At 38.4% G+C, this 11,350-nt stretch overlaps 1 protein-coding gene across 1 annotated transcript in view; it reads left to right on the top strand.

Moving 5' to 3' along the window:
• The first annotated feature begins 3,872 nt into the window (after window positions 1–3,872).
• DIS3L (DIS3 like exosome 3'-5' exoribonuclease) overlaps window positions 3,873–11,350 on the top strand; it is a 22,753-nt gene continuing 15,275 nt past the window's right edge. Inside the window, exons 1-3 of the mRNA XM_060755363.2 lie at window positions 3,873–4,023; window positions 4,441–4,594; window positions 9,990–10,118. Coding sequence (XP_060611346.2) covers window positions 3,894–4,023; window positions 4,441–4,594; window positions 9,990–10,118 — 413 coding nt within the window. The 5' untranslated portion in view covers window positions 3,873–3,893. The remainder of the gene's footprint in view (window positions 4,024–4,440; window positions 4,595–9,989; window positions 10,119–11,350) is intronic.

Raw genomic sequence — 11,350 nt, 5'->3', positions numbered from 1 at the left:
TGACGCCCCTTGCGCTGAGCATGAATGGGGCAGACTATTATTATTATTATTATTATTCCAAAAACAAAACCTTGGACAGTTTCCAAATGCTTTCACGCTGCTGGCCATTCCTCTCCAGTCTATGGCTGGTATCCCATTGATGCCTTTCATGTGCCTTCAAGTCATCTTATGGTGATTTCTTAAGCATTTCTTATTCCAGGGGAGATTTCAAACAGCATAAACAAAACCTATTTTATTTGATCTATCTCCTATTTAACTGCAATGTTTCAATGCTATGGGATTCCTTTGCATCATTGCATGCTAGAGCGATGTTTAACTTTTCGATTCAGGGGTCAAAGGGAAGAAGAGATGGATTGAGTTTGCATGTTCTGGAGCAAAAGGAAGCTGCATGAAGCACAAAAGCAACCAAATTATCACTGAATTAATGAAACAGTGACTCCCAGCGAAAGTGGTGCAACATGCAGCCTGGAAACAAAATGCAGAGAAAGAGAAATAATCAAGTACAATAAATGCAGACCTATCTGTGCATCTACACTGCAGAATTAGCGCAGTTTAACACTACTTTAATCACCATGGCTCGATGTAGTTCTTGGTCAGAGAAGGCTAAAGATGTGAAAAAACTACAAATCTCATGGTTCCATATCCTTGAACCAAAGCAGTTAAAGTCGTGTCAAACTGCATTAATTCTACGGCGTGGATGCAGCCTTTTAAAGTCTGTGTATGTTGTATTTTATTTCTTTGTTTGTGTTGTATCCTGCCTAGAACCGTAAGGAGAGGCGGGTAATTAATTTGTTGTTGTTGTTTATTAATACCATTGAAGTTTAATTCTATTTGAATGTTTGTATACTTTGGGATTTTAAATTGTATTGCGATACTTTTATTGTAGGTATTGTGTTTGATTTTTATTATGTTGTTTTGCACTGTTCATTTTATATTGTTACTTCATGTATTTTGTTGTGATGTAAATTTTTTTGTTAAATTAGGTTTAACTTTGCTGTATTATTTTCGGGCTTGGCCTCATGTTAGCTGCCCCGAGTCCCCTTTGGGGAGATGGTGGTGGGGTATAAATAAAGCTTATTATTATTATTATTATTATTATTATTATTATTATTTTATTATCATTATATAATAATAATAATATATTTTATCCCTCAGTTCTTGTGGGTTTTTTCGGGCTATATGGCCATGTTCTAGAGGCATTTCTCCTGACGTTTCGCCTGCATCTATGGCAAGCATCCTCAGAGGTAGTGAGGTCTGTTGGAATTAGGACAATGGGTTTATATATCTGTGGAATGGCTGGGGTGGGGCAAGGAGCTTTTCCCTGCTGCAGTTAGGTGTGAATGTTTAGCTAATATATTTTATATATTATTATGTAATATATATAGAATTCTATTATTATATATTATATAGAATTCTATTATTAAAATATAATATACATTACATAGAAAATATAATTATTAAATAATATATTACAGAGAATTATATTGTTATATAACATATATTATATAATTATATTATTACTATAATATAATATATATTAAATTATTATATATAATATAGAATTCTATTATTATATAGATTTATATTATTATATAGAATGCTATTATTATGCAATATATATGGAATTTTATTATAATTACGTAATGCACAATATATAGAATTGTATTATTATAATATCATATACATTATAGAGAATTATATTAGTACTATTATATATTATGTATAATTTTATTATTATATATTATATAGAATTATGTTCTTACTACTCATATTATATTATTACTATATTATATTATTATTAATATTAATTTTAACAATAATAATCCATAGGATTGATTGCTAAGAATTTTAAAAGCAACATGAATCCCTGGATTAGATCTTTGTTGCCCTTTGTGGTCTGTCTCCTGAATTGGGCCTACAATAATAATAATAATAATGGATTTAAAGATCGAACTGCAATGACTCTGGTACAAGCCAGTAAAGGTGGTCCCAGTGGTGATCAGCACACTGGGTGCAGTGCCTAAAGACCTTGGCCTGCACTTAAAAACAATTGAGGCTGACAAAATAACCATCTGTCAGCTGCAAAAGGCCACCCTACTTGGATTTGGACACATTATTCGCCGATACATCACACAGTCCTAGACAGTGTGAGCCAATGCAACAGCCATGCAACAACTAATCTTGTTGTGTATAATAATAATAATAGAATAAGAATAATATTAATTTCTCAAAATGCAAAGAAAAATATTGACCTGGCTGGGGAGAAATTCTGCATTTTGTATTCAACACAATGCAAGGCTTACCAGATTAAAACGCCAAGAGATGATCCATCGTTGTTCTGCAGATGTGAAAAAGCAGACTTCTCTTCATTTTATTCAATCCTTTTTATTAAATAATTCATAATAATATGCCTGACGTGCCACTCCAGACCAGGATATTAACGAGGGCAGGATAACAGCTCTTAAAAACCTATATATACACACAAATCCCTGTCTCTTTGCAGCCTTGGGCTCATTTCCCCATAAACTATCAATCTTTGGCAAATGAGGGATTCCAATCTGGCCCCAAAAGGGAATAAAAACTATTAATAAAGAGAGCATTTATTGTTGTTGTTATATTGTATTACTAGGCCAATGAATTCCAATTGAAAGTTCAGATCTGCCTGCTTAATTCCAATGATGATGATGATTATTCCAAAACTGCTTAATCCAAACTGTTGTTGTTATTATTGTTGTTAAAGCCTAGTACTTTTTTGGACTCTGTCTCCTGATTTATTTGACTTGCAAACGAGAGTGCATCTACACAGTGGAATTAATGCGGTTTGATTCCACTTTAATTGCGCCCTCTTCTAGTTCCACCCCGCCCCTTTCCCTTCTTAGCTCCGCCCCCTTAGAAGATGGCCCCGCCCACTCCACTCTAAGACAGCCCCGCCCCCTTCTCAGCTCTATTGGTGCTTTCCATTCTGGCCCTGCCCACTCATCTCCATACTTGCCCCGCCCCTTTTCTCTTCCCTTAGCCATCTCCCAAAGGATCTGTTTTCCAGGCTAAGCCCCGCCCCTTTCAAGGCTAAGCCCCGCCCCTTTCTCTTTCTCAACTATTATGTTTTTCTCAAAGCCGGGCCCGCCCCTCTTCCTCTTTAGCCCCGCCCTTTCCTTTTAGCCCCGCCCCTCTAAGAAATGCCGAGCCTACTCTATTCTAGCCCCGCCCCTTTCTCTTTCTCAGTTCCATTCTTCCCTCCATGCCGGCCCCGCCCCTATCTCATGATAGCCACGCCCCTTTCTCTTTCACAACTCCATTGTATTTTTCTCAAAGCCGGCCCCGCCCCTCTCCCTGTTTAGCCCCGCCCCTATCAGATATGCCCCGCCTACTCTGTTCTAGCCCCGCCCCTTTCCCGGTCTCAACTCCATTGTGTTTTTCTCAAAGCCGGCCCCGCCCCTCTCCCTCTTTAGCCCCGCCCCTATCAGATATACCCCGCCTACTCTGTTCTAGCCCCGCCCCTTTCTTTTTCTTATTTCCATGCTGGTCCCTCCCTATCTCATGATAGCCACGCCCCTTTCTCAGATCTTAAGTCACTCCGTGCTGACTCCGCCCCTTTCTTGCCCTAGCTCCGCCCCTGCATTGCTCCCGGAGATGGCTCCGCCCACTCCAGGATAGCTCCGCCTCTTTCTATTTCCCGGCTCCATTCTTGTGTTTCTCTCCGTGCTGGCCCCGCCCCCTTATCTCTATGCTGGCCCCGCCCTCTCAAAGGCGCCACTTCCCCTTTCCCCAGTTTCAGAAGGTGGCCCCGCCTCTCGCGCCGGATTGGCGGCGGCGAGGGCGAATGGGAGGCGGCGGTCCCAGCGGGGGCGGGACTCTACGGCCCCGCCCCGCCCCTTCTGGGTCTTAGTGCCCGGATGTTGCGGACGGAGAAGGTGCTGCTGCTGCGCGGCCCACAAGGCCGCTCCGTGCGGGTCGTGCGCGAGCACTACTTGCGGTCCCACGTGCCCTGCGGCAGCGCCCTCTGCCGGGCGGGCTGCCCCAGAGGTGGGAAGGAGTGCGCATGCGTCAGGAGAGCGCGGGCAAAGCGGGGGAAGGGGCGGGGCCTGTGAGAAAGAGGTGTGGTCTTATATGAATGGGGCGGGGCTGTCAGGGAAAGGGGCGGGGCCTTGAGATTAAGTTGGAATAAGGTCAGGAGACAACACAGGGTGCTATTTTTTTAATTAATTTTTATTAATGGTAAAAAGGTGGGGAAAGGGGTATTTTGTGTAAACAATAATAATAAAGAAAAGTGGGAAACATAAAAAGATAGAAGAGAGAAAAAAAGAGATTATATATATATATATATATATATATATATAAATAATAATCATACAAAAATAGTCTGGTGCTATTGAGCATATACAGAGTTCCGCTTTATTATTCAGTGCATTTCAGTGACTAAGACCTGTGTTCTCTTTTCAGATGGGAAATTGCTCTCTGATGATGCAACCCATTACGTGGTTCCGGACTGGAAGGCGGTGCAAGATTACCTGGAAATCCTGGAATTCCCTGAGATGAAGGGCATCGTCTTCATGCAGACGGCCTGCCAAGCCATGCAACACCAGAGGGGGCGCAGGTACCTTCCAGACCTGCATCTACACTGCGAAATTAACCCACTTTGATAGCACTTTATCGCCATGGCTCAGTGCTATGTTATCCTCTGAGTTTAGGCAAAGGAGGCTCAGTAAAAATACAACTCTGTGATTCAGTAGCACTGAGCAGTTCCAAGTGGTACCAAACTGCGTTTACTCTGTAGTGCAGACGCACCTTAGTTCTCATTTCTACCTTTGCAATGATTGATAGATAGATGGCACATGAACTCATGCTTTCTGTCTCTCAATGTTAAGAAAGCCTGTTCTGCAAATTCCTCAAAGGGTGGCAATCTGTTGGGAGTGTTTTGATGGTGTCCTCAGACTGGATGGCCTTTGGGGATCCCTTCCAGCTCTAGCATTCTTTGATTCTATAGCCCAGATTTTCCATAAACTTTCTAATCTCAATGCAGCTATCTGGTCATCTGTTGGGAAGCTTTTGATTGGGTCCTCCTGTCTGGCAGAAGGAGATCAGACTGGATGGCCTTTGTGGGTCCCTTTCAATTGTAGGATCCTATTATATATAATATAGAATTATATTATTACATAATACACAATATATAGAATTCTATTATTATAATATCATATACATTACATAGAATTCTATTATTATAATATATATTATATAGAATTTTATTATTGTAATATAATATATAATATATAATTTTATTATTATATAATATATAGAATTATATTATTATTACTGTTACTATTATATTGTTACTATATTATATTATTATTAATATTAATTTATAGCATTGTTTCTCCATAAACCTTCCAATGTGTATGAGGTTGGATGGCCATATGTAAGGAGGGCTTTGATGTCTGACAGAAGGGGGTCAGACTAGATGGCCTTTGGGGGTCCCTTTAGTCGTATTTCTTCATGAACTTTTTAATGTTTATGAGGTTGGATGGCCATCTGTCGAAAGGGCTTTGACACTTGGCAGAAGAAGGTCAGACTGGCTGACCTTTGGTGGTCCCATCTCTTAGGATTCTATTATTCTATAGCCCTGTTTATCCATGAACCTTCTAATAGTTATGAGGTTGGATGGCCATCCGTTAAGAGGGCTTTGATTCCCAGCACAAGGTCTGACTGGATAGCTTTGGGAGTCCTTTCCAGCTCTAGGATTCTATAGCTCTGTTTCTCCATGAACCATCTAATGTTTATGAGGTTGGATGGCCATTTGTCAGGAGGGCTTTGATGGTGTCCTGCCTGGCAGAAGGAGGTCAAACTGGTTGGCCTTTGAGGGCCCCTTACAACTCTAGGATTCTATGATTCTATAGCCCTGTTTCTCCATTGACCTAATGTTTATGAGGTTGAATGAAGGGCTTTGGTGCTTGGCAGAAGGAGGTCAGACTAGATGTCCTTTGGGGGTCCCTTACAACTCATAGGATTCTATGATTCTATAGCCCTATTTCTCCATGAACCTTCTAATGCCTATGAGGTTGGATGTCCATCTATAGAGAGGGCTTTGATGCCTGGCAGAATGGGGTCAGACTGGATGGCCTTTAGGGGTCCCTTCCAACTCTATGATTCTATAGCCCTGTTTCTCTATAAACTTTCTTATGTCAATGCGACTAGATGGCCATCTATTGGGAGGGCTTTGATGTTGTCCTGCCTGGCAGAAGGAGGTCAGACTGGTTGGCCTTCGAAGGTCCCTTCAAACTCCAGGATTCTATTGCCCTAGTTCTCCATGAACCTTCTAATGTTCATGAGACGATGACCATCTGTTGGAAGGGCTTTGATGACCAGCAGAAGGAGGTCAGACTGGATGGCCTTCGTGGGTCCCTTCCGAGAGTTAACTTGCATTCAGCAGATGGTGTTCCCGCTTTAAAGTTCCTTTTTTTAGACAGACAAAAGGTTAATGATGTGCCGCTACTACTTCTTTGCACATGCATCCATCCCGGGGAGCCCCTTGAGACTCCAGAAGTTAATCAGGGATTTCTCGCCTCGACATTAATTATAGCATTATGATTATATCTTTGAATATATTTCAGAGGGAAATGGAAATATCCCAGTCTTCCGCCATCACAAGGCAAGTTAATGCAAATACTTTGTCACTGGCATTGCCTTTGACCGGGATGTGCTTTTCCAAAACTGCTGCTATTATTATTATTATTATTATTATTATTATTATTATTATTATTATTAGCTGCCCCTGCCAGGTGTTGCTGTGGCCCAGTCTGATGATCTGGAAAATAAAGTATTGGTTTCTAATATATGTAATTTTTGATGCTTGTTGGTAAACAGTATTTCTTGTTGTTTTTTTGTCAGTGTTGATGTGGAGATTGTCTGGTTTGCCTACTCTGGATCATGCAACATATAATTGTCCTTTTTGGGGGGTCCGTTTCAAATCTAGGATACTATATCTGTGTGTGAATCATATATATCTATAGCTATGGCTGGATGGCTCTTTGTCAGGAGGGCTTTGATTACGTTTTCTTGCCCTGGTGAAGGGAGTTGGACTGGATGGCCTTAAGTATTTTCTGTTGGTCATGGCGGTTCTGTGTGGGAAGTTTGCCCCAATTCTGTCGTTGGTGGGGTTCAGAATGCTCTTTGATTGTAAGTGAACTATAAATCCCAGTAACTACAACTCCCAAATGTCAAGGTCTATTTTCCCCAAACTCCATCTGTGTTCATATTTGGGCATATGGAATATTCGTGCCAAGTTTGGTCCAGATCCATCATTATTTGAGTCCACAGTGCTCTCTGGATGTAAGTTAACTACAACTCCCAAACTCAAGGTCAATGCCCACCAAACCCTTCTAGTGTTTTCTGTTGGTCTTGGGAATCTTACATGTCAAGTTTGGTTCAATTCCATCATGGGTGGAATTCAGAATGCTCTTTGATTGTAGGTAAACTATAAATCCCAGCAACTACAACTCCCAAATGACAAAATCAATTTTTTTGAATGATGGTCACTATTTGGTTAGTAGGTGTCTTGTGGCCAAATTTGGCGACAATTCATCCAGTGGTTTTTGCGTTATGTTAATCCCACAAACAAACATTACATTTTATTTATATAGATTATTATTTGTCAGCTGCCTCTCTGTGAGGCTCAAGGTGGGGAACAGCACATGTATCCCTTCTTTCTTTCTTTCACTTCTCTTCCCTCTTTCTTTCTTTCTTTCTTTCTTTCTTTCTTTCCTACTTCCCTCCATCCACCCATCCTTTTCCCCTTCCTTCCTTCCTTCCTTCCTTCCTTCCTTCCTTCCTTCCTTCCTTTCCTTCCTTCCTTCCTTCCTTCCTTCCTTTCCCTCCCTTACTCTCTCCAACCATTTCTTTCTCTTACCTTTTCTTTCTTTCTTTCTTTCTTTCTTTCCTTCCTTCCTTCCTTCCTTCCTCCTTTCATCCCTCCCTCCTTCATCCCTTCTGTATTCTTTTCTCTTCCCTTCCTTTCTTCCCCTCGTTTCATCACTTCCTTTCTCTTCCCTTCTCTTCCTTCCTTTCCTTTCCTTTCCTCCCGCCTTCCATTCTTCCCTTCATCCATTATTTTTCTTTCTTCCCTCTCTCTCCCACTCCCTCCATTCTTCCCTTCATTCCTTATTTTCTTTTCTTCCCTCCCTCGCTCCCTTCATTCCTTCCTTTCTCTTCCCTTCTGTTTATTTTTTCCTTTCTTTCTATTTTTTGTCCCTTTTTCAGCATCCTTTCTCTTTTCCTTCTTTCCTCCTTTTTCTTTCTTTCTTTCTTTGGTTCTTCCATCCATCCCTTTTTTTCTTTCCATCCCTCCCTCCTTTCTTTTCACTTCCCTTTTTTCTTTCTTCCCCCTCCCTTCATTCCTTCCTTCTCCCCTTCCTTTCCCTCTCTCCCGCTGTCCCTTCATAATTTCATTTCTTTTCCCCTTTTTTCTTTCTTCCCTTTCTCCCTCCATCTTTTCCTCCATCCCTTCTTTTCTCTTTCCATTTATTCCCCCCACCACCACATTTTTTATCCCTTCTTAGGCATCCTTTCTCTTCCTTTCTTCCTCTTTCTTCTGTACCTTCTTGCCTTTCTTTCTTTTCTTTCTTTCCTTCCTTCCCTCCCTCCATTTCTTTTTTTCTTTCTCTTCCTTTCTATTACATTTTCCCTTCTATTTTTGTCCCCTTTTGCCATTCTTTCTCTTCCTTTCTTTTTTTCTTCCCTGTCCTCCTCTTTCTTTTTCTTTCTTTCTTTCTTTCTTTCTTTCTTCCCTCCCTCCCCCCCTCCATCTCTTCTTTTCTCTTTTTATCTGTTTCTTTCCTCCCTTCTATTTTTTGTCCCTTTTGGCATCTTTTTGCTTTTTTCCTTCCTTCCTTCCTTCCTTCCTTCCTTTCTTCTTCCCTTCCCTTCCCTTCCCTTCCCTTCCCTTCCCTCCTCCCTCCCTCTCTCTCTCTCTCTCTCTCGCTCACTTTCTTCTCCCTCTCTCCTTCCCTTCTTTTCTTTTCCTCTTTCCTCTCTTCTTTCTTTCCCCCTCATACATAACGCATGTCCCTTAGTGGCAACCAAGTCCTTTCTTTCCCAGTGACATTGCAGAAAACCACTTCACCCAGCAATAGCCAGCCCAATGACATCACAGAAGGCCACTTCACCTAGCAAAAGCCTTTGTGGAATACATATATATATTACCAGTATATATTATAAATATGCTTTGACTCTTTAATTATTTCCAGGGTGCCTGTATTCATATTTGAATATTAAGCTTTTCGAGGCAGTGTTTTTGGAAGACCATACTGGCAGGGTCATTTTTTATTAATTGTAATTAATTAGCATCCATGCTGAATTATATAAATTTTAAAACAGCCTCTGCCTTTTACATTATTAACTAGGAATTAATTGTGTGAGGGCGCCGGTAACGATTCCATCCTGTTTGACATTTGATTTATTATTAATAATTATTATTAATAGCTTATAAAGCACCTCATATATTCTGAGCACTCTAAAGAGGAGCCCGGAATACAAAATCTAAGGGACGTTTTGAAATAAATGGGAAAAAGGGAGGAAGAGAAGGAAGAGGAAAGCAATTACATTTTGGCAACAGCCAACAGCAACAGGGAATCTTCCCTGTTGCAAAACATAGCTATGGAATAATAATAATAATAATAATAATAATAATAATAATAATAATTTTAAGGGAGAAAATCAGCATATAAATTTAATTATTAATTATTATTTAATATAATCATTTTATTTCTTACGGAATATAATAATAATAATTTTAAGGGAGGAAAAAGCAGCATATTAATTTAATTATTAATTATGATTTAATATAATCATTTTATTTCTTACAGAATAATAATAATAATAATTTAATATTAATTTAATTATTAATTATTATTTCATTATTATAATAATTTTATTACAGAATAAAGAGTCACATTGTGTTGTTTTGCAATAAGTGCCTTTCCTTTCCTGTTCTTCTACAGGCAATACAATAAACTGCGGAATTTAGTGAGAGACGCCCGTCACGATTGCGTTATGTTTTTTAATGAATTCCAGCTGCTTTCGTATTTGCCAAGAGAGAAGGGGGAACCTTTGGAAAAGTGGCAGACACGGTATGTAATTATTATTATTATTATTATTGTTATTGTTATTGTTATTGTTATTTGTGGTAGGAGTGCTTTTGAGTGATAATATAATCTTGTTAAGAGAGAAAAAGCGGCATAGAAATATTATGATAAATTATATATATATATATATATATATATTCTCATTAAGATATATATAGATATATAGATATAGATATATTATAAAACATTGTATACCCAATAATAATATAACATTTCTTATTAAGAGAGAAAAAGTGGCCTAGAAATATTATATTATAGTTCTGGACATGAAAGCCTTCGGCAATACATATGTGTGTGTGGGTTGGTTGTGTGTGTACGCAGACCTTTTAACACAGGGAAGTACTTTTTCAATTAGGGTGATAACATTTCTCTTATTAAGAGAGAAAAAGCAGCATATAAATATAATAATAAATGAATAATATATATCACATAATTATATAACACTTCTTATCAAAACTATTATTATTATACTTATTAAGAGAGAAAAAGCATATAATAATTATTAATTAATTAATTAATTATGTGTGTGTGCATGTTCAGACCTTTTAAGACGGAATATTTGTTTTGTATCAGTAACAATTTTTTGGGTAATAAGATATCTCTTATTAAGAGAAAAAGTAGCATATAAATATAACAATAATAAGAAATGAATATTATATGTGTGTGTGTCTGTGTGTATGTTTATGCAGACCTTTTAACATGGGGAATATATTTTTCATATCAGTAGGAAAGTTTTTGTGCAATAATATAATACTTATTAAGACAGAAAAAGCGGCACATTATTATTATTATTATTATTATTATTATTATTATTATTATTATTATATCCCGCTTTTTCTCTCCATAAGAAGACTCAAAATGATGATGATGATGATGATGATAATAATAATAATAATAATAACAGAATATATATATCTATGTAAACCTTTAACACACTGAAGATTTTTTTCGTATCAGTATCAATGTTTTTATAATAATATAATGAAACTTTATTTATATACCCGACTCAGAGTGGTTTCCAGGTAACATCACCGAAACATACAAAGTAAACAGCATAACATAAAATTAACAAAACAACATAAGCATAAAATTATCACAATTACACATGTATATTAAAAATAGTCCTGTCTATTCAGAGCAATTAAAAAGCCGGGCCAAGGCTAGTGCAAACTCAAAATATGAGGGGGAATTAAGTACAGTGCTATAACAGGCTAAGG

This window comes from Anolis sagrei, chromosome 9 (assembly GCF_037176765.1).
Source record: "Anolis sagrei isolate rAnoSag1 chromosome 9, rAnoSag1.mat, whole genome shotgun sequence".
Classification (NCBI taxonomy): Eukaryota; Metazoa; Chordata; class Lepidosauria; order Squamata; family Dactyloidae; genus Anolis; species Anolis sagrei.
Note: the sequence above shows the minus strand (reverse complement) of the source record. Positions and strands in the feature narration are given on the sequence as shown.